Source organism: Lepidothrix coronata, unplaced genomic scaffold (assembly GCF_001604755.1).
Source record: "Lepidothrix coronata isolate B3197 unplaced genomic scaffold, Lepidothrix_coronata-1.0 Scaffold58, whole genome shotgun sequence".
NCBI lineage: Eukaryota > Metazoa > Chordata > Aves > Passeriformes > Pipridae > Lepidothrix > Lepidothrix coronata.
Genome location: NW_016690238.1, coordinates 2,692,834 through 2,717,076, shown reverse-complemented (window position 1 = coordinate 2,717,076; position 24,243 = coordinate 2,692,834). Strand labels below are relative to the sequence as shown.

The window sequence follows — 24,243 nt, the reverse complement described above, 5'->3', positions numbered from 1 at the left end:
CAGGACTGTAAACCAGGTAGGAAGGACGGGGAAAGGGGCAGTGAGAAAGGTAAAGAACTGAAGTGCAGGCCAGGGATACTGAGCAAGTCAAATTAACAGATGGCTTGGACAGAGCCTACACTGCAAACCAGAGCACTGCTGAGCGACCAGGCCAGTCGGCACTGGAAGGTGGACCTACGTGATTTGTTCCCAGCTTCAGTGAGCCATACAAAATGTGGTGTATTAGATCCTTGCAAGTTTGTGTCCAGCTGGTTTTTCTTGGGGGGCATGAGTTTGGTTTTGTATTTTAAAAAATCCAAACAACACACCACCATAACTTTATCCGCATATTGAAGACCTACTGACAATTGTGCAACGCAAAAAGTCACTGGTTCCTACAAAAAACTAATTCATAACAGTTAAAAGTTCAGTTGGGCTTTGTTAAGATTGAGTTGTATGTCAAAATGATGTAAAATATTTTAGTAGATTCAGAAAGTTCCCACAGTCCAGCATGAATTCTCTGCATTTTTAGGAGGAAGCAGAGACTTCCCTGATTTACATGGAGTACTTCGTGCTGGACTGTCAAGTCATCTCTATTTCAAATCCATGTCTTCCAGCAAGATGAACAAGTACTGTATCTCTCCCTAACTACCCTCACTCCAAAGGGCTTTGTGCAGGCTCTTGACTGCAGAGCTTCTTTCTGCTTTATAGCTACTAAGAGCTGACTACTTTTTGAAGCATCCTCAGCTTTATTTTGTGCAACACAGGTCTGTTTTAAACACCCCTCTTTCTGACTTTTACAAGCCAGGGTCTTCTCAATCTTATTAATTCCACATTTACAATATGCAATATGACATGAAGATAATCAAATTCATCAACACTCCTGAGAGTAGATTCTGTTGGCAGGCTTGCTACTGCACCCAGGAAATTCCATGCCACAGTCAGGAAGCCTTTCAGGTTATTATGCCACAGTCAGGAAGCCTTTCAGGTTATTATGCCACATACTGAACAAAGACTGAAAATCTAAACCCCAAGGGCACATCATTTGAAACCCACCTCTAGAAGTTAGTATAGAATTCCACAAGTACACTTGTATAGCAGTGTAACAGTTCTGAGAAACTTAAATCCCCCACAAGATATACCGGCCTAAAAACCAGACTGTACATATTAGAATCATCTTCTCCTGGGAGATGTTCTTTAGGTATTTGAGAATATTATGTTGATGTCAGTTTAGCTGAGCATGTCTGCTTTGCAGGAAAAAGCACATAAGCAACTGCTGGAAATTCTCAACGTTCCTGGCTTCTGCAGCCACAGCAAACAGAGCAGTGACTAAGCATCTGAATAATGTAAGACACATTAAAACACAATTAACATACAGCACTTATAGTAAAGGCTATTCATTACCTGCTGGTGAGAGGCAACAGATTCTTCCTTAATTGTATGCACAAGATGTTAACTTTCCATCAAGTTCAACCAAGTCTGTTATGCCTTGTTTCTCAAGTATTGTTTCAAATAAAATGAACAAATATTACACAGTCAAGCTTCCACCAACCCATAAATACGATCTATGAAGTGAAGCCACTTAAAACTGGTGTTTTCACACTAAAGCTTGTGTGTTTAGCACACCAGGACTTCATTTGACCAAGTACACCGGAATCTTAAAAGGAACACAAGACATGTTTATAGGGAGGATATACAGAGATTTATTTAATCAGGTTTACTATTTACAGTTGAGATCACTTTCACATACTATTTTTCTACTCTACATGGCTACATCGTTTCCAAACCAATTCAAGGTCTACAGTCTAACAGGTTCACTCAACACATAAAACCGCTCTTCATAGAAAAATGAAATATTTCATTATAGAACAGTAGTGCATACATTATACTCCTGAAAAGCCAGCTTGTATTTTAAACTACTAATGTTTGAAAGACTGGATCTCTGAAGGTCAAAACTGCAGTAACATAATCCTAAAATCGGTTAGTCCTTTTTTTTTTTTTTTTTACGATTTCTTTTATATATAAAGTGTACTGGACTTCACTTAAGAGTTTTCCTTTTTTAATTTTTTTTTCCTCCTAAAAGTGACACTGGTGAGGGGCAAGATTAAAATATTTTTTCTTCTCAAATTAAATACAGCTGGCTTCCTTTGTACAACTTTGGCCAAAAAAAAGTTCCATGTAGTGAAGGTTTAAGACATCCTCTCTCTATATGCAAGAATCAGCCAGTTAATGCTTAGAGGTAATCCACCAAAGTAGGCACACATCCTTTGACTTTCATAGCAACCAAATTACACTGAACTCGCGAATGGCTCTGAAATTAGAAAGTTTACTAGTATACTAAAACATTGAGATACATGAATAGCTGGCTAAAACAGTGAAAGTCACAGGTAATGACACGGGTCTGTGTAAAGCTGAGTTGTTTTGCCCGTCACCAGTGCACGGTCCCGCTGCCCTCGGCTCTGAAAGGTGTGCTTGGACTAAGCGTGGGGCAAGAAAGCTATGGAAGTAGAGCTGGCCCAGTCACCTTCCACACGAGTGGGGTCAGATTGAACTGCACCTCTGAGTGCTCTTCTAGGCGTAGGTGCCGCCAGTGATGAGAAGCTCGTAGGCGGGATCCCGACTCCTCCTACATAGAACTACGCAGGCACACAACATGCCCAGAAGCTACGGGGAAAAAACAGAACAGGCTTGAGAACAAAGACAGCACTGCAAGAGACAACCTCAGCAAAGACATTGCCAGCATGCTTGCTAAAACTGGAATTGTCCACGAGGGAAATGGCAAATGGCAACAAATGGTTTTTTGGTTCCTGCTGCAAAAAAGCAAGGGCCGCAAACTCCAGCCCCATTTTCTTCCAAGATTATCCTGGACACCTTTAAGAGAACTTTTTTGGTCAGCCACTTGTATTCTGCCTCAGCAGTTCAAATGGAAGAAATTCTGAATTTTATGACAGGTACAGATTTTTAGATACTGTATCTGGAATGAAAAATCCAAGTGAAATTCCAATGTATCAGCCTCTAAATGCCATGATGAGAAAGAACAAAGCTTTATAGAGTTTTATGAAACCTCTTTCCAATGCTCAATCTCTTTTAATATGACATATTAGAAAGCTTAAAATCCAGTGTGAGTAATTCACTTTTAGACATGTTAAAATTCACAGTACCAACTGTGATGCATGTTTGTCAGGAATTCAGGGTATGATTACCCTTTACAAGACTTAAATCACTAGAATAATCAGGGATATAGGGCATGATATTTTAAAGAAGGTGCATGTTTATTGAAGGTAGAGAAAGGCTACTAAAGGTAGCTACTAAAAAAATACCAGGTATAGTGTTGTGTTCTGTGGCCTACAGTAATTAGCAATAGCTTCTAGTAAAGTAAGAGATTGTATTGATTTGGTCACATGCATAGAAGTGTATTAAATTTATTCACAGATGCAAATACTTCAAGAGGCTCCTGTCATAGCCCTGGATCAAACAGCATCACTCAGAAGGTGATGGTTTCTTCAAAAAAAAAAATGAAACCACCCCAGAAATAACCCCAAAAAAACCCTTGGACAGAAAGCAAACAAGAATGAGCTGGGTGAGCAGATAATCAAGTGTAAATCTGCCTCACTGGTACAACAAAAGCCCAGTAATAAAAGAACTGGGACAAAAAGAGAATTACTCACTTTTTTAAGACAGGCTGATGCAAAAGCATCACAGGTATAACAAGTTTTAAAACTAAGTGATGGCACACACAACACAGTACTTCAGTCTGCTGAAAGACTGGAGACAATGTTTTAAAAATCCTAAACCTAAATAAGCAGTGATTAGGAAGAGGCATGATGAAATTCCAGTATAAGCTTTTAATTTCCTGAAAAGGAACAAGCTGTAAAGATCAATACTCTGTCTGGAGTGCATTATCTGCTTGGGATCTATAGCAGAAACCAGCTCAGGTTTATGGAGAGTAACCTAGAGTATGGCACTGCAACTTATTAAAACAGGATCTTTCTTCAGCCAGGTGGTTTCTCTCCACATATGAACTCCCAAATATCACAGAATCTTGGAATGGTTTGGTTGGGACAGAGCTTTAGAGGCCATCTAGTCAAACCCTCCTGCAATGAGCAGGGACATCAACTAGAGCAGGGTGCTCAGGTTGGTACAGTCATGTCAGAGTTAGAGAAAACAAGTTACATGAGAACAACTCTTCATGGACACAGCCCTTCTAAAGGAGGAGGGAATGTCCACAATTACAAACCACTTAAGTTAGAGGTCTTAAATGGAGAGTTTATTGTAGTTGCCAGTGGCTACAGAACTCTCAAGCAGGCTCATAGCTTGCAAGCACAAAAACTTCCTCTTTTTTTGCTGTTCAAAACAAGGCTAAAATGAAAGAGTGTGCTACAGAGAAACACCTCCTTTAGTCTTTCCCTAGAATTCATTCTGGCCTTGTACACTGACTGAATAAAAGTAGTTCCATCACGTTTACAGTTATTTGCACTTAGATAACCCTGTTCAATGACCCACTCAAGAGATTCAATTTATACAGTTGTGCAGAATCTGTAACAATCAGGTACTACAATAAAACCTCATTCAATTAACTTCTGAGTTACTATTTAAACAATTTCTATCCTTTAGGCCTCTGAGCATATTCCTAGAATTCACTGTAAACACAGAATTAACTCCCATATTTCAGCTTCTGCTACAGAAATTATTATGTCATTAAAAAACATGCCAACGCCTCTAAACCCCCTTTTTAAGGCATTTGATTTTGTTTCTCTTTGGTTGCTATTTAATACTGTGAACAAAGATATTTTAGAAGTCCATGTTGAAGGAGGATCCATACATCCTCCCCTTCAACAACTTTTCTCAAAGCTTAGACATCTCTCACATTCAGAAGGTTTGTTCAGTTTGCTTTTTTATTAATTTTTTTTTTTTAATTTGCTTCCTAGCAGTATGCCCAATCTTTCATCAAACCAATTTTGTACAAAAAAGTTCACTGGGTGTATATACATATGGCATTTGTAAATGATCACCAGCTACAAAAGCTCTATCTTTGTTCCCTTCAGTTTGCCTCCTATTTATGAGTAGTTCTGTGGCTGGGACTTACTGCACACTGGAACTTACTGCACACATCCCCATGGTTACAGGAACATGAACATACCAAAAATTAATTCTGTGCTGAAAAGACTAAGTTTTCCTGCAAATTCCAAGCCTTGCCAAAATACTCTTCTCAGTCTTTTGACTGTAGGCTGGGAGAGGCAGAGACCTTTGGGCAGCCTTATTGCATAACATGAAACATGGGGACTGTGTGCAGCAAGTACAGGAAAGGTGGGAAAATTCACCAAGAGGTAAGAAAAACGTAATTGCTCCTCTAAGTTTACAGGGCATGTGCTGAAGTTTCCATTCTTGCAGTTAGCACACAGATCATTTTGCTGAGAACCAGGCTAAGGACATATTTAAATTCTGTATTACAAAGACAAGGATGTCAGAAGTTATGTCTCAAGTTCCAGGAAATAAATAATGGAACAGTTTGAACAGGATGCAAGCAGCCACACTGCCACTGCAAGTATGTGTCAGAAATTCTGGCCCAGTCCCAGAGAGGATTATAAAATGTGCTGCATTTTGGGGCAGACCTGTTTATCAACCTGCAAACTCCAAAATTAGGAAGAATGCCTCCTCTTGGGATGCAGCTCACTCAGTCTCATAACAACCATTACATAAAAAAAAATCTGTCACAGTAGCCATGGTTGTGATAAATACATTCATTTATGCTACACAAATATATTTCACTGTTCAAGCAGACCAAATACTGCTTTAAAGTTTTAAGAGTGGCAATTAAAAAAATACTTTCCCTTCAGGATACTGAGCACAGATCTCACCAAATTTGAAGTTTCACAGCTGAAGCAGTCTGGGTCTGAACAGTTCAACATTACTTTATACAGTGTTACCTATGAGTATATCCTTGCAGCACTGAAATATAAGTGTAACCATATTTTCACACCACTGTTTGCAAAAGATTGTTTACCTTCAAACATACAGTCCAGCTCGAAAGCTTTTGAAAACAGAAGTACCTGAATTTTCAGACTCAACAGGTACAATGTTGTTTAAATTCAAACAACAAAGTAACTTTGAAATTATCTCTCAAGTCTCCTGGGATTCAGTGTATGTAAGATACTGCTCACAGACCATAACACTGGCACAGTCTGAAAATAAATGTCACTAGTGTACTAAGTCTGCCAGACTGATGAGCATTTAAAATTCCAACTTTACAGTCCTAATTAATTTTCTTTTAAATTTAATAAATACTAAAATATACATTAATCTATTTCCCCGGTTACTTTTTTATGACCAGGGTAACTGTAACAAAGGTCTTCAGTTCAGAACCTCTTTGCTTAGGTCCAGAAACCAAGAAATCTTTGAGACACAATGCAAAGCTCAGCTGCAGGAGAACAGAGTACACTATCAAATCCTTGGGGTATCTCCTGGGTGGTCCTGACATCATTTGTATGCCATGAGGAACAGTTAAGCTGATGTACCTCTAAAATGGCATGAAGTATGAGCTACCTGGTTTCAAAGTTGAAACTCAAATACTATGCAAATTCTTCAAGTGTTAAATGCCATCAGAGGACATTCACGATACTTAAATACCCAGATAATTAGTTTTCAAGAAATAGTGTTCCATTTACATTATAGTAGGTTAATGTATGTAACACTGACTGTTCAGCTCTCTTCAGCTCTTAACAGAACACACATCCACATAGCAGCAGTTCTGAGACCATGCATGGGCTGGGAAGTTCTGTGTTAAAATGTAATACCTCTTAAGTACACACCTGTAGAGCAGTTTAGAATTTAATTTGAAAGAAGTTAACAAATCAGGGACATTCTCTTACCTGAATAGCAGCAAATGCTAGTGCTGCCCAGATGACGTACATCATGATCTCCTGAAGCTTCTTTACAACCAGAGCCTCACACCCCTGAAACAAGCAGGCTTCTTATTTATCAAGCTGTCAATCATATTTAGGCACACACCAAAAAACCCCAAAGCATCAAACAGGGCAAAAGGATAATGCAAACACTAAAAAAATAATTAATGCATCACAAATGAAAAAAAGGAGAAACCACATCTACTTTCTGTTAAAGCAAATACACCCAAGATTTGATGTTCCCAAAAAGTAAATGACTGTCAGAAAATGCACGTGGTTGTGTAGGTTCATGCTTTGGCTGCCTCACCTCCGAATAAAGGTCCATTGGGTGGGTCAAGCTGCCAGTGCAATTGCTGAGGGCTGCTTTGCAACAGCTGAGTGGCACACTGTTATTTTTAGTTTGTTTGAACCAGACAGTATTCTCCCAGTCTGAGTAGTTATGGATCCCACAGCAGCGCAGCTGGAAAAAATCAGACAGGTAAAGAGACAATATGACAGCAATTCCAATGGCAACAGCAAGAGGACAAGTATATTAAGATTATATTCCACTGCTGAAAAATACTTAAGTACTAAATATTTGAATCCAAACACAGACTGACAGATAGCTAATTACACAAAAAGGTATCTCCCCATCAACAGTGCAAAAATTATATTAATTTTAACCAAGTTAAGCTCTTTCTTGTCCATTCAGCTATTTCCTAGATTTGTCAGAGTGGAGGAAGACCACGCACACAAGTAGCAGAGCAACAGAGCATCTGTGTCCCGAGGCCAGAAAGGCCTGGTCACCTCACCTGCCTCTGTACATAGTCAATGGCCCGGCTGGCTGCGTCGGGGTTTGTCCCGTTGTATCCATTGTACACTTTCCGAATGCTGTGATCCACTTCATCCTCCACCTGGCAAGGGGCAGGAAAGCATCTGCATTAGCTCACCAATGGAAGCAGTACAGGTTAGGTAAAGTTATTTCACTTCCCATTACAGCAGTTCAGGAAACCAAGGTAACTCCCCATCATCTGAAATCAGCATCCTGTGGCGGTACAGCTCCCTAAAATTCTAACTTGACTTTTGCAAAGATGCTCCTATCTTGCAGCTAAGGGAGAAATAAAATCCAGGCAGGTTATCTTCCATAAGATTTTAGGCAAAGTAGCTTTGCAATGTCTCTCAGAAAGGAACATGCTTTTCCTATGGCACTGTGGCAGACATCCCATGGAGTTAAGGGTTCTCCCTAAGAGCAGGGCATGCACTCATCTTTCTACTCTTCCTTCCAAGTTCCAAACCAAAACTGGTATAACCATCCAGACTAACACATTCCCCTTGGGACCAACAAGGATATTGGGATGACAAGGTTTTAAGTCATACCACCTGCTCTTCCCATTTTGGCTGAAGCACAGGTAAATTCTCAAAGATGATGCCTTTTGGCTGACCCTACAGGGACCAAGCTCTCTGTTCAGTGCCAGTGTCCCCACACTTCCTGAGGAACCCCAGAGGCAGTACACGGTACATAGCAACAGTTACTGGAATAGCTCTTAAAACTACTGCAGATGAGTCAAACTGCTAAAGATGCTGTCAAGTACATGTGTTAGAAATGGATGCCACCCAAGAACCATCTCTTGTCCCCACAAAAGGCTTTTTATAGTTTGGAAAAAAACCCCACCTTACTAGAACTTTTTAAGTAATATGTTCACTGTAAACTATTATTTAAATGCACAGAAATTTTAGTGTAGACAAACCTTTGTGCAATATTAAGATTAGCTCTGAATCGATTTTTTTCTACCACATTCAACAGAAATTATGTGCAAGGAATGTAATTTTAGGACTGAGCACTAAGCCTGCATATTCTTCAGATTTGCAAGCTATAGTAGGAAGGTCTTGTCAACACATGCTGAAATGCTTTAATGGAAGAATTTTCTGCAGCAATAGCACAAAGTGCATTCCACCACCACCCCCTCCTCAAGAATGCTGCCTATCTTAACAAGCAAGTCTGTATCAAGATAGGTATGCATAAAAGTCAATTTAGCCTGCAAAGGCAACTTGTTTCAGACCAGCTTAAAATCACCTGTTTGATGATTTAACTAATGTGATTTACAACTCTGACTCGTAACAAAACAGCTATTCAATTTGTCATACAGATTTTTAAATCTTTTATTTCAGTGCTTCCTTGTGTATCATTTGGCTTATGGTTCAATTATGGCAACGTTGTGCCTGAAATCCATGCAAATTCCATCCAATGCAAACAGAAATCACCAGCTCCAGCTAACTGGCAGGTTTTATGAAAACTGAAGAGAGCAAATCAATCCACCCAGAGGAAATAAGTCAGCAGGTCCTCAACAGGGACAGCCACTTTAATCCCTACTGCCACTTCCAAAAAGCTTTCCTTTTGCAGGTTAGGACCAGTGTAACAGACTGCAGCAGGCCAGTCCATCTCAGCATGACCTGGGCATGCTTCACGTGGGTCTGAACTGGATCAGCACACACAGGGTCACAGAGGCACCCCGGAAAGTTAAGTGATTCTAAGATCAGTAACTGCATCTTAACTTAAAAGGGCACGATGCTCCACAGTTTTCATGAACAACTGCCTTGACTTTGACCTTGCCTTTCCTTTGGAAGGTCGTAGAGTTAACACAACGTATTTCTAACGTGATTCAGGTACCTTTAAAAAAACCGAAACTAAACTCCCACAGATGTACACATGCCATGGCAGAAACAAGAGAGCAAAATTAGCAAAGCACAGAGCTGCTTTATTTATCCTGGCAAAAAATTTCCCCTGTCAGTTCACTGGTAATAAATTTATTTCTGACACTCCTATTGCACTTGAAACAATAGTTTAAGATGCTAAGTACTGCAGGATACTAGAAAACTGCCATTTTTACTAACAAAACCCATCTGTCCTTTCAAAAGATGAAAGATTCAGTTTTCAAATACTGACTCCCACAAACAGCTTAACACAAGATCACAGTGCCACCAAAAAGATTACCTTCCCTCTCCTTCCAAGCTCTGGCCCTGCATTACCTACTGCAGTGAAAACTGTATGGTAGGAAGACACAAAAAAAAGAGGAAACAGGAACACAGAGCTGGGACCAATCCAATTTTCAAGTGTGTAATTTCAGATGGGCTAGGCAAGGGAGATCCATGCTTCTGCTTTTATCTGCTGTGAATACTGCTAACTGAAAAGGAGCAAGTCACTCTGAGATGGGAGCACGGAGGAGAATAAGATGAGCACAGCTGAGTCCCGACCGATCCACGGTAATTCCTGCACAGCTACACTGGAACACAGTATTGCCTCTAAGGACTGACACAGAAGGAAACCATTCAAATCAACATGTTTCCCATTCCCCTGGAATTGCAGTGCTTTCCTCAGTTGCTTCAAAGGACTACTTCCACTACAAACTGCAGAATCCCAAAAGATCATCTCAGTTTGCTGCCAAGATACCAGAAATCAAATGAAGACCGTGAGAAAAAAATATTCCGAATTTAAGCATTGCCCACAGAGCACTTCCTGTTGAAACAACTTATCCTGTTATGCAGCATATTTACAGTCTGCACTTCAAGGTCGTGTTGTTGGCTGCTCACTCAAGGCAGCCTCCCCTGTAAGCCAAGCAAAAGCACCAGACTTTTCCTTAATTTCTGTCTCACCATCTCTCCCAGGGCAGCAGGAGAAAGCAAGGAGAACGCTGAACAAGTAAGACCTGTGCTGTTTATATGGACATGAAAGGCCAAAGAAAGGTAAATGGTACTGTAGTTCAGCTTGCTATTAAGATAGCACTGAGTGTCCTGCACTGCTCACATACTGTATGTCACAGCTAAAATGCTTTCTCTGGGAATTTTAAAAAAAAAATTTAAGATATAGACACATCAAAAGCCAGTAAACTGTGCAACTCAGAAACTTCCTCAAGCTACACTGTGTTATCTTCTAATACCATGTAGTATATTTCTGCCATACCTTATGCTGGTAGAAACATTTAATTTTATTTTTCTGGTCCTGTTTCTTAATTCCATTAAACAAACAGTGAAAGAAGTCACAATTTATTTAGCTATAACCCCTGTCCATAACCTGTATAAAGCTAGAAAGTACACATTAACACATTCAATCTGTTTTGTTATTATGTAGTGTTACTTTGCACACCAAAACACAGGACAACATTAAGTTATTGCATATTAAAACAATATGCCCTATGTTCAGATATTGTGTAGCCAAATCATTCACAAAGTCAAAGCATAAATACATTAGAAGACCATCTGGAACATGCAGAGGTACCAATTACTCCCCCCTCTACTGTTCAACTCAATGATTTCTTCCAGCTGCTTTTTGCCTACAAATTTGAAGATACTGCTATCACATATTAACCCACTTAGAGGTTTGGGTTTATTCCCCTAACAAATACCCATTAACAGTTCTACAGAATCAAACACAGTATAAAGACTGCACTCTGTATTTTGGTCACATCTCACAACAAAACATTTACTGAAACTGAGAAGTTATTACCTTTGCTCTGTAAATGTATCCGAGAACCACCACCACAACTTCAGTGATAAAAACCAAGAGCAAGATGATCACAAACTGTAAAAGACAATCAAGAGTGTTTGTGCAATTAATTTTATTCATTTACTTTCTAAAGTCTCCACATAGATTTCTCTATTTAAAGTAATTTTTCAGGTGAGGTTTTGACTAAACAGATAATTTAAAGCAGGAACTTAAATTGACCAAATGAGCCCAGAATTTGTTCAAGAAGCTTTAGTGTTCATAACTTCACCAAGTTATAAGAAGCTGCCCAGTTGGGCAAGTGCTACCAAAAATACCATACTGGAATGCTTTAATCAAGTGTTTCCTTCAATCTTCTTTATTAGATAAACAGGAATGTCACAAAGGAGCTACCCAGGCTGTTACTAAGAGTGGTAGATGGACTAAGGGAATGTTTCTTCAGATTAAGCTCTGTAACAACTGGCAAAGACAGCAAGCCATGCACTTGTCTTGCTATATTTAAGAACACGTGTAAAATAAAGCCTTAAAGAAGTCTACAGAGCACTCAACAAAGGAACTCCCCAAAAACTCTGTGGGGACAGTTTAAACACTGGCCTATCTTCTTTCCTACCTAGTTTTCAAGGTGAAATTACAGTTAAAATGCTTGGGAACACTCTACATAAAATACTGCAAAGAAAGTGTCCAAATTAAGCCATAAAGAAAACAATTAGGCCCTATGACAACCCTCAGTTAACCCTGATACCAGACACTTAAAACAAGAAGACTCCAGGATCATCTTTCTCTCTCTCTCTCTCCAATTTCAGCTTTTCAACTACAACAGATAAAAGTGATATTTAAAAACTGTTGTGACTTAGTCATATGGTTTTACATTTTTTAATGACATTACCACAGTTCTAAAAAAGGTAAAACTGAGAAGCCTTCTGCTGCTAGAACTGCCTAACTTAACACCTTTACTCGGAACAGAAAACTGAAACAAGATGTTCCGAACAAAATATAAGGGGAAAACATTTAAGGCCATAAAATAAAATTAGAGAAAACTTTCAATAATATTTTAGAAGTTTGTTTAAAAGGGAAGGTAGCCAAACACACATCAGGTAAACACTATATAAGAACTCTGCAACTTACCGTAGCGAGCCCGCAGCGACTTTCTCTAATTGTAGCACAGCACCCAATAAGTCCAATAATAAAAAGCAGCGTTCCCACAGCTATGATAATAACTGCTGGGATTAGTGTATAGACATCTTCAAAGAAGTGATCATAGTCATCATATGTGATGAACACATAGGCTCCCACGTAGCACAGGATGCCTGCTGCTGCCTGCAACAGACACAAAACACGTCAGTCCTTCAACACCAAACCCTTCCTGCAGCAAGGGAACAACTGTTTTATCGAACAACACAAAGTGGTCTTCCTCAGAAATTCTGCCTGTTACTATCTATGGTCTACTGTTAGAACAGAACAGATATACACACTGGAAACTTTAACCTCTGCTAGGGAAAGATGAACTGCTAGAGACAGCATTTCTGAAGTGTTCACAGCACTGGAAAACCTGATTCTAATCAACAAAGCAGGCAGGAACAAATATAAAACATCAATTATTAAGACAGAACCAAATACCTAGAAAAATGTACCACAAGCCTGTAAAACAGATGTTCTCAGAAGGATTGTTGTACAAAAGGTCCTTAACAAACAAACAAAAAAAAAATCAACTTCAAGTTACTGCAAGTCCTGTAGGATGTATCTGCAACTATACAGATTTAAAACACTGAAACAAAGCTCTTGCATCAGTCTGCTCTGACCTCACCTCCCTTACAGTGACAAGGATCCCAACACATCAATACCTTCATTAACTCTAAGCTGAGCCAACCTAGTGAAGGACAGACAGCTGTTGCTTGAGGAGCAAATGAACACACATTTATTTCAAAATAAAAGGGCCTTATCAATTTTTGCTTTACAAATGTCTTCTGTAACTGTCCTCACACTGGCTGCAGAATGAACATTGATCTGAAATGACAGACAATATAATTTAACTATTTCATGACACGCTTTTCTAGTGTCCCAATACAAGCCTAAGTTATAACAATCCACTCAGAAGATGCAAGGACTGAGCTCTGATGAGGGGAATTTCACTTTTCTGTAAAGGACAGTATCCCCATTTCAATCCAATCCGTACCTGGATCCAAGAGTTCACTCAACTGGAGTGTTACACACTTGAGCTCTGATCTGAGGGAGAACACTGCAAGCTCCTTCCAGCCACCTTTCCCACTCAATGGCCTTGTAACTACCCCAGCCCTGCAGTGTGAGAGGACAGACAGACACATCTACACCTCGTTCCAGTAGCTGTAATACTACAAGGCTGGATCGTGTTAGTGTAGAATCAAAGAATGAATTAATAATTCAGTCCGGGAGGGACCTCGGGAGATCATTTAGTCCAATTTCCTGCTTATAGCAGGGTCAGTGATGAATTCAGACCAGGGTGGTCAAGTCTTTGTCCAAAGCCTCCCCAGTGCTCCCCGGGAAGCCCGTTCAGTGTGGCACAGAACCAGACTGGCCATAAGGTACCTGGTATCTCAGGCCTGTTTGCCACCACAGAGCAGAAGTACAGCAATGTTACTGCAACTCCCTCCTAAAAACAATGCTGCATAACCACTACCACAGTATGACTTTACATATGGAATATTCCCTGCAGTACTTTGTTATAGAAACACTGTGAAAGAAAAAGATATTAAGAGCCAGCTCAAGAGTATCATCAGTTTTGCATCAATTTGAGCAATACATTTCACCTCTCTGCCTCTCTTTCTGCAGAGGTAATTGTGTGCTCTGCAGGAGTCTTAAAAGCATCCAGGAGGCTCAGGTTCATCCAATAAAAGGTGCTGTGTAGATACAAGGGGAGTGAAACTGAAAATTCAGTAACAAAGACCAACAGCAAGACATCTTCTCCAGACACGAGTGAACAAGCTGTTACAAAAATCACCCCTTTGCACAAAAGATGTGGAAATGCTAATCCAGCTGTACAAATCCTGCCATATTAGGTACAACATGGCAAAATGCAGACACACACTTTCTGTACACAAAGCAAAGCTTCAAAGTAGTGTCAGTGAACAATGGAATTACATTAACTGTTGCCTAGCAATGGAGCGTGTGAATGGCAGGAGAGTGATGTAATCTCCTATTTCTAAGAACTAAAATGCTTGTTAGAAATATGGTATATTGCAAGGTGGCAGATAAAACCCCACAGCTGTGGCTGGCACAGAATATATACCACAAAGCTGAAATCAGAACCATTTGTGAACTCCTTTGTCCTTCTCTTGTGTGTAATTTAAGTGGCTTCCTCCTTTTCTAAGAAAAATCTGGTTTATAAACTGAGCACATAAATTTGAAGAATGTATTAGAAAAAAAAAAAGTTTAACCTTTTTTTTTTTAAAAAAAAGTCTACAGGTGTTAGCTTTCCTTCCCTACTTGAAGAAGCATATGCATATTAAAAAACTTTGCTTTTCCAGTCTTTAGACTGCTCAGATTAAAAGCAGCCGGGTTTGAAGACTTCATTAAATCCCTTCCACATATGGTGCTGTAACAACTAAGTCATCCCTGACAGCACTGAGCTTCTGAACAATGTGGAGCAACTGGTGTTCCTGGAACAGACACAGCTTCTATTTGATGAAGTGACCATACCCTTAAAATTACTGCTACTTCTTCAACAAATCACCTGCAGGGGCAGGAAGTCTTGAGAGCAAAGGTGCCTGCTGGAGCTTGAACAAGGTTTAAGAGCTCTGAAGATTAAAACTCCTCCCCCATGTATCACAGTTTACACTGTTGCTGAACAGGTACAATAGTCTTTCACAGAACAATGAAAACAGCACCAGTACCCAGCTAGTTTACATGTAAACAAGTTTCAGATGCCTTCCCTTCTCCTTTCACATCACATCCAGGGATGGTGTTTTTTTCAGCCTGCTCTAAACCAGGAATTGGGGAGGTCTCTAAAGCAGCGCTGGGATGAGAAAAGTGCTTTTGAAGCAATCCTTTTTGCTCATCCTCTGATGATCTTTGCTTACTACCTTCTGCTCTGCATCACTGAATAGCCTCAGGAGTGTGTAACAGGACTCACTTTGGGTGAAACTAAGCCAGAAGACGAGTACACTTTCTGTGCTACCTGCTCACAGGTGTTCAGTCTGTGGGACCAGAGCAGCCTGAGGGCCTTTCCTCCCCCTTCACAGCTCAGTGGTTTCAACTACTCAGCACGTAGTACCAGGGTATATGTTCATGTAAGTAATGCACAAACACTATGGCAACAGACAAGACAAAGAGCCAGTTTTGCCCATATGAAGTATGCAGTCTACACTGACCAGTGCTGCACCAGTTAAATGCACATTTATTACCTGTTGCAAACCAAGAATAAAGTTAAAGACATGCTTTTTAAAGGAAAAACCAATCACCCAAAACCCCCCCCCCTCAAAACCTGAACAAAAACAGACCCCCAAAACAGTACCATGTACTTAAAACATCCACATCTCAAGGAATCATCTAGGGAAACTCAGATCTGTATCACAAGTACAGATACAATGACACAAGGATAACTTAAAAATAAATCAAAATAACCCAAACCCCAGTGTTAATTACCCTGCAGAGTAAATGGTAAATCCACAAAGTCCAAACCTGATCAAGTCAAAGATATTTGAATAAAAAGCTACCATGTTTACAATCGTGTATTTCCTATCATTAAATGGAAGCCAAATATATGAACTGCACACAATTCAAACCAGTGTTCGATGAGCAGGGTTTGAAGGAGGAATTCTCTAACTTAATCTGCTCAAAGCTCTGAATAGAGATGGCAGCAGCTCCTGAATCTGTGCCAGGTCACATGCAAGCTCTAGGGACATGACTGGTTATTCAGCATTCACACATCCTTTTACAGTTGTTTGCATCTAACTTGCAGTTCTGAACCTGGAGTGGGATACTCCTATTTTATGATGAATTAACCTTTAAAAACACTCATATACAAGTACAGTCAATGAAGACAGTTTGTTGCGAAAGGATTGAACAATTTGACATCCTTTTCATCAGAGGCAAGTTTTAAAGAAACACAGATCTCTCACAGACCAGAAAAAGCTTGATATTATTGCTTTGGCAGGAACCTCTAAGGAGTTATTTAAAGCTGAGCAATTACACAAAGAACTGGAGGAAAAACTGGAAGATCTAATGACACAATGATAAATTATCATTCAATATGTTATAGGAAAGCATACATATATATAGGAAAAAATACATATAATTTGATGTTCTTTGAGGAAACCTTCTCCCATCTTTGGGCTGGTAAAATACTTAGTGCCTATGGCACTAAGTCAGCTTTCACCTCTCACATGCCCCGAGGTGTACAAGGCTGCACTGTCTCGGTGCACCTTGAAACAGTCACAGGGCTTTTCTGCTTGTTTTCCAAGCAGGCTGCAAACACACACCAGGAGCTGTTTTCATGTTTTCAGTAATGCTCACACCTGCAGCAGTTTGAAAGCCAAAATTGTGGCTACCTAAGAGGATGACTAAGTAAGATATTTAAAGTGCTTGTTCTGTGTATCATTTATTTATCAGCCATGGCCACCACAGCTTCATTTACAAACCAATGCTTCCTTACACTGCCCTACTAATTTTGCTCCTGAAGAGATCTGATGACCACTTGTCCAAAGACTTTGTAGGTTTACAAAGCCTTGTCCTTCGTGTTACTTTTACTCTTCACCTTGCTATGGAATTTTCTTCACTTTGGGACCACAACAGAACCCATAACAAAGCGATTTTGAATTTATTTTTGGTACTATTTTAATTAACTAGGCCCAAGAATAGTATTTGTCCCTTTAGAATCTACATTTTATTCCCTATTTTAAGAAAAATACACACTCTCTGAACAAGAAAAGGAAGGTAGCAGCAAAGTATTGTATCTTAGGAGAAAACACACCTGACAGTCAATTAGGCAAGAGGAATAGTTCACATTTTTGGTAAGTACACCTACTTATAAATTCCTACTTCTGCCAATTTACCAGTGCTGACTGGCAAATGTTGGCAGTAACACAGATACCACTCTAAACCCAATTATTGCTAATTCCCTCTCTTTTAAGCATGAGACTGTTAAATAAACCCATGTCATATTATGACTGACCATCTACATCATCTTTGATAAAAAGAACCGAGGGAAAAAGTAAGAAAAAAGCCTTCTACACTAACACACAGTCAGCTTTTCTGCCTGGATCCAGTCCCAGGACCATCTTCCCTTTCCTTAAGTGTTTACCTTAAGTGTATCTTTGTTCTCACTGCCTTTGTAACCTGTTTTTGTTTTAAATAAAGCACACATACACTTCAGGAGAGATTTCTGAGGGACTCAGTGCTATCAGTTTCATTCTTTGTAGCAGTTACTTTTATCCATGCATACCAGTTCCTGAACATTTCCTACCCATTGTGGTTTGCCACCCAGTTCCTGGGCTTCTTAGAACAGTACAGTAACAAGTGGGGGGTTTTTTACCCCACACTTCATTATTTGACTTCCACTGTATTTCTCTGACATTTTTGGTTCTAACAATAGAGTACTCACTACTGTCTGACAGAGAGTGAGTTTTCCCTCATACCTTCTTTAAGTTTTCCTTTTAGCCTTCTGACCTTCAAAATCTATCTCCCCAGGTTAAACCTCAAAGGTCCCACAGGATCTCTCTGCTGTTTATTTCTCTTAGACAGTAGTGAAGTGCTGAAAAGAAGGTCTCTCTCTCTCTCCACTCCCCTCCCAAACAAATCCATACTGGTACTTGACATTTTCTCTGCTGCTAAAATTGATGCACATCCAGCCTCGAACCCAGTGGTTTCCTGACACTCTTCTGTTTGTTCTCATCAATAATAATATAACTGGAACACTGAGCTATAACTGTCCTACAAAATCCTCTGGGAGGAGAAAATTAGCAATTCCATTCAACTTTGTAACACAGTTAAACCTATCTTAAAGGCTTACAAAACAAAGCCATGTGAAATTCAAGTAAGCCAGACTGCTCTGTCTGTACCAGCCACACTCAATTCTGTAATGCCAGGCCCAAATTCAGTGGCTTTTTAGGCCAAAGCAAAAGGCTGAGCCAGGCTGCTTCTGCATTTGGCATTATATACTTTAACTGTCACTAACTGCAAGGTGCAGTGCACCTGCAGATAGTATTCTACTTTTTTTTAACTAGATGTTAACAATATAGCCATTCTTGTACACTAGTTAGTCCTCAGGGCTGTAACTTGAGCCGGTGCTCCACTATTTCCAGGTTCCTCGCTCTGCACAAGAACAATGCTCAGCACTCTGTGCCACAAAGTTCACCAGGTAAAGTGATACTACAGATTCCATGGACTACCCGAAGCTATCACATTTAGCTCTGCAACTTGTTTTTGTTAGGTTTTAGCTCTACCTTTAAGCTCCAGACTAGATGCCAAAAATCCTGAAAAGTCTCAAGCAAAAGACTTGAAACTCATCCTGTCAAGAAACATAAACGATACTATGTTACTTCAAAGCAAACTGAAGTATCTATTACTAAAAACCAGCACATGGCCCATGTTTGCTACCTGAAAATTCATGTCCAAACACTGTAAGAAAAATCTCTCGGAGGGCATAACACTTGAGGACTTTTAAATTCCAATTTTTAATAAAAAAATTTAATTTTTTTTTAATGCCCAGGATTCCAAACCATTACACAATCCTGCAGGTACACCCACTTCACTACCATAGCAGCAGGAGCACAAACCATTCAACTATGACATCAAGAAATGACTATCCTTCACCACAAAAAAGGCTTCAGGCAAGTAATCCCTGACAAGTAGCCTTTGGGTTCATCTGTCAATTATTTGATCACCAAAAAACTCACAAGAAGTTTGTTTTTAAAGTTTTTAGATCAGAAACTATTCTCAAGCTCACAGTAAACCAGAGAAATTACAGGGCTTATTGCTACACGTAAGAGAAAAGTGAGCTCTACTTTTCCTTTCTCCTACTAAATTTCAATGGATTTTCCCATTGCTGCATTTTCTCTCTTCTTTTCTAGCAGAACCAAAACACACTACACACACACTGATAGCTCCAGCTCCTTTTAGAGAGAGCACAGATTCCTCTAAGATAATACTGCACCATTTCCAAAACTCTGGTTACTGAACTGGGGTGAGAATACCCAAGCTGTAAAGTGAGCACAGATTTGTAGAAGCGATTCTTGCTGCACACAACTGAAGCCTTGAGATCTCTCTAAACAGCCATATCAAAGAATGTTTAATAATAGCTTAGTCAACTGAAAAGTAATGATTTCAAGTCAGTTGAGTAATTGCAAGAACAACCTAAAGAGTCTGCAACTACTGAGCTGGGAAGTACTGCAGAAGCAGAGTTCATTCCTCTTCTCAAGGAGGAGGACCCAGAAGTGAAGTTAAAAACCTCAGAGCAAGCACAGGATATGAGGTACTGCTTTAGCAGGGCAGGCTGTCAAAGCACACAGATTCTCTGGGAATGTAAAACAGGCAAAGTCCCTTTTCTGAAGCAAGACTACACGGAACTCTGAATATATTTATCCTGCTACACTATATCCTAAACTAAGACTGAAAACGTTTCCTTAGCATTTGTGTCTTCATCTCATTTCTTCAAAGTGCTTTCAGCTGAATTATGCAAGTCACACCCTGAAGCCTTAAATAAAGAGTGCACAAAATAAACACATTTGACAGCAGTTTTTAAATATTTGTTCCAGGTAAATTTATTCCTTCCTCTTTCAAAACGACGCAGACTTGTAATTTAACAGAAGTTTTTCTGAAAAACACGCTATTCTCAAATACTTTATTGTAATTACCAATTTCATCAGGGTATCAAAAGTATTGCTGATTATGAGGAGATATGTACTAGAAGTTTCATGACTTTATTTCTAAGTTGTATTGTCTTTCACATCACAATTGCTTCCCTTGCAATACCCTTCCTTAAAGGAAAGGACTTGGCATCCCCTAAATGAAAATAACCAGCTGACCAGAGAGATCTTGTGCAAACTGAAGGCAAGATAAAGGTCAACTGAAGGGTTGCTTTTATTCTGTCATTTATCGTATCTACTACAAAATTAACTCATAGCAACAAACCACTAAGAAACACATTAATCTGATCTGTATTCCTCTGGACTTTCTAAGAAGGGCAAGTTTTAACTGATGCTTCTTATCCATGCATTTCTTGGTAAAATACTTTAGAGCTTAAGCGCTCTTTGACAAAGTACCCAAAATTCAAACAATGTTCCATGCAAGATCTATATTCTGCTACTCTTGCTGACTGTCAGGATATTGTTTTCTTACAGAACTGTAGTTCTAAGGCAATATGGGCACCTACAGAAGATACACTCAATGCTTGACATCCCTGCAAATACAACTCTGCTAAACTGTCCAAAGTACCACACCAAAAACCTGTAAAGCAGCATAAAGCCCATCCAGATTTCTATGGTAAACTAGCACCTGCCCAGCTATGACAAGAAGACAGCTTCCACAGCCCATTTTCTTCAAACAAATAAAATAAAATCCTGTAGTAATTATTAACACGTAGGAAAGTACACTTAATCTAAGAATTTCACAAGGTATGAAAGAAGTTTTCACAAAACCATGAACAAGGTGACTTTTATGTAGTGTCAACTAGAAAATTTAACACACAGCAAAAGGAGATGAACTTGTGGAATTGAAAGTAGTATCTGTAGATGGTAAGTGTGTGGCTGTGATCTGTCAGCAAGGTCTGATCTGCCTTCTTCAGATGGCTTGAAAGAAATCTGTAAAAAAGGATGTTAGAACCTGGACTAGAGAGTATAACAAACACACCTCTGCGTTTTCTTCAGCAGCAGTGACAATTTTCTGAATAGGTCACAGTTATAAGACAAAAATCAAAAGTTCTCTGAACATTCCCATCCTCCTGCAAATATAAGACCCACTGGGTGGGGGGAGGGCATGGGGGAAATTATAATTCACTGTGATCAGTGAATTATTACTCTTGCAGAACCTCTGATAGCAAACTATGTAGTAACAACTTGCTATTCCTGCAGACCAAAAAGATGGTGATAATCCATAAGACTTGTATACGACACCTTAGAGAGACACAGTAAATTTACAAAAGCATTTAAAGGAGATTTCATAGTTACTTGACCAACTATAAGCATTTGTCTATTGTCAAGTCTCAGGGGAAATATGGATGATCTAATTGTGAAAACTGAAACTACACATGAATGACAAGCAAGAGATTTCTGTAACAGCACAGAAGCATCAACTAGATGGGCACCAAATGTTAACATACACAGCTCAGTCAACAAATGACACATGCTCGATCAAGAGCTGGAATTCCTTCTCTTTTGCCATTTAATAATGAAGTTTTACTGCTTTTGATGAAAGTAGGTAGATTTCCTATTTTGAGGAAATTTTTGTGACTTACTAAAGAAAGGAAAACCACTGATTTTTGTCACTCTCACTTTCAGAAAGTCTGTGTCATTCTACATGCAGCTGATGAGCTGTGAGGCTGTTCCAGCACAGGCAACCCAGTCACTTATCTGCCAAAAAGCTATCAGCACAAGTTGACTTCTTAGGCTGGGGGTGGTTTACAGAATAAGAGATTGATGACATTTTAATTTGACATGAAGTACATCTTATCTAAACACAATCTGTCCACTTTAGATTAAGCCAAGTTTGTCTCAAAAGAAAAGTCATCCAAAATTGTAAAGTACTAGATTTAGCGTTACACAAAATAACTTTGATCCCACCACTGTTTAAGCTGAATAACTGCAAACTCCAACATGCAATTAAATTACTAAATGCAGCAAATAACGAGTAATACCTTTCTAATAAATAAAACACGAAAACTATCACTAAGCTTTTGGAGTGAGGAAGAAACTGCATACAGAATTTGTGCCCATTTACTCACCACAGAGCTTTAATTTATATCAGCAACTAAAGAAAAATCTACTTCAAGGTGCCATCCAGAATGCAACTCAAAAAAAATTGTGTCCAGTCAAAACTTTCAGTATGACGTAGGAGCTATTAAAGAGCTTTTTAAATGCCATTTGCAACTATGCATGTAACAAAAAGCCACACCCAACAAAGCAGATTCCAACCAAACGACTGCACTAAGAGGTTGATGTCACTACTTCACACTTCAAAGATAAAGAACGGAGCCTACACACCTCAGCCAAAAATACAGACTCCTATTCTGCAGCACTTAATGCCAGATATGCCTCACATTCACTGCTCCTGTCCCTGAACAGCTGGGCGGACAAATGCCGGTGAGAATGCAGAGATATGCATTTTCCCTGACGATGATTCATTTCCAGGCACCCGTGAGAGGCATTCCTTTGTAAAAATTCAGACGAGAACATTCATCTGTAACACTTTTAATATTTCATATACCTTCCAATATTAAACGATGTAGCTATATAGAGCTACACTTTTACGTTCAAATATCTCGTTACCCGCTATTACTTTTTCACATAAGAAATCCTTGAGCAGCTGGAACAACGGATATTCTGTTCCTGGAGCTGGGATTAGAGGATGAGAAATGCAGTACCAAAATGCACAAAGGGAATTCTTAAAAGTCTACAGAACATTCTTTAATTTGATTTCATTTATTTAAGAGTTCTGTTGCTCTGACAGGCCAATTATTACAGCGAACACCACGCCAAGTTACAGCCTGTACATCCATCCTGAGAAAGGTCATTTGCAGCAACCTACTGTTCCACTTTTGCAAGCTTTTGTCTTACTGTCAGCATGACCGTGGCTGTGGGAGGTTTCAGCAGAAATACTACAGTGCTACTGTGGCTAGTGGAATACGTAAAACATGTATGTGCGTGTATATATATATATAAAAATACACATACACACACGTCCTAACTTTATGTTACAAATACCAGGAAGGAAACGGTGCCCTACACTTACCGCTAAGTCTTTGGCATGGCCTTAAAGTGGAGGGCCAAACCCGAGATGGCCATAAAAGCGCTGCAGAAACTAAAGTGGCTACAGAAATTAAACTGCCAGAGACCGGAGAAGCTCAATAACGCAGCTGTACTCACTTACACAAGAGTCTCTACCTCAAGATCCCTAATGCCCGTTGAACCTTCCCTGCCAGGCTACTGAGGCAGCTCCATCCACCCTGGGACTTGGAGGGGGCTGGGAGGGAAGGGACTGCGCCCACGGCTGAAACCCAGGCCCCGCGCAGGGGCTCAGGACGCCTGTTAGAGAGTTTAAACACAAACCGAGCCCGTGCGGGGCGGGAGGGGGGAGCTCCCGGCTGCTGAGCGCGGCCCGCAGCGCCCTCAGCGCCGGGCCACGACCCGGAACCCCGGAGCCCCCGGCCCTCGCGAGCCGGCGGCGGACTCACCCAGAAGATGAGGTTGAGGAAGACCAGGACGGTTTTGGAGGAGGTGATGCCGCACTGCCCCATGGTGAAGGCTCCGCCGCCGCTCAGCCCCGCGGCCGCTCAGCCCGGCCCGGCCCCGCCGCCCCCTCAGCGCCGCCGCACGTGACCGCCCGGCGCGCGGGCAGCCTAAGATGGCGGCCGCCCGCGTCACGTGGCGGGAGGGGGTGGAGGCGTCTAAGATGGCGAACCCCCCTTAAAAGGGTCCCGCCCTCATAAGGGGCCGCGGCTCGACCGTCCCGGTGGCGGCTTGGCCTGATGTGTCAGCTGTGCCCGCCCTCCCCGTCCTCAGACTTTTAACAAACACATCTCTGCTTCTCGTTCAGCACGACGAAGCGATAATTTTCCGAACAGCGCACAGTCGTTAAGACAGATACCAGAGCCCTCTAAACATTAACATGCTCCTGCAAATAGCTGCACTACACAGCCAGTAACAGCGTCCTCAGGAGACGTTCGGATCATGGGAGAAGTAAAAAGCCGCCCGATTGCCG

General features: G+C 40.3%; 1 protein-coding gene across 1 annotated transcript; it reads right to left on the bottom strand.

The window, feature by feature from the left end:
* Positions 1–1,658: 1,658 nt before the first annotated feature.
* Positions 1,659–23,876, bottom strand: TSPAN3 (tetraspanin 3). The gene is made up of 7 exons (XM_017816876.1): positions 23,717–23,876; positions 12,484–12,675; positions 11,362–11,436; positions 7,673–7,774; positions 7,189–7,341; positions 6,849–6,932; positions 1,659–2,643 (listed from the first exon to the last, which is right to left on the bottom strand). Exons 1-7 carry the CDS (start codon positions 23,777–23,779, stop codon positions 2,551–2,553), a joined length of 762 nt encoding a protein of 253 aa, XP_017672365.1. The 5' UTR covers positions 23,780–23,876; the 3' UTR covers positions 1,659–2,550.
* Between the last annotated feature and the right edge of the window lie 367 nt (positions 23,877–24,243).

Bases quoted from the DNA above. Each gene is read 5' to 3' on its own strand.
- TSPAN3 (XM_017816876.1), bottom strand. From the start codon at position 23,779: ATGGGGCAGTGCGGCATCACCTCCTCCAAAACCGTCCTGGTCTTCCTC. The intron at 12,676-23,716 runs GTGAGTCCGCCG...TGTCTGTTGCAG, and splicing joins TCCTCAACCTCATCTTCTGG to GCAGCAGCAGGCATCCTGTG. The intron at 2,644-6,848 runs GTAAGAGAATGT...TTTTCCCCGTAG, and splicing joins TAGCATTTGCTGCTATTCAG to CTTCTGGGCATGTTGTGTGC.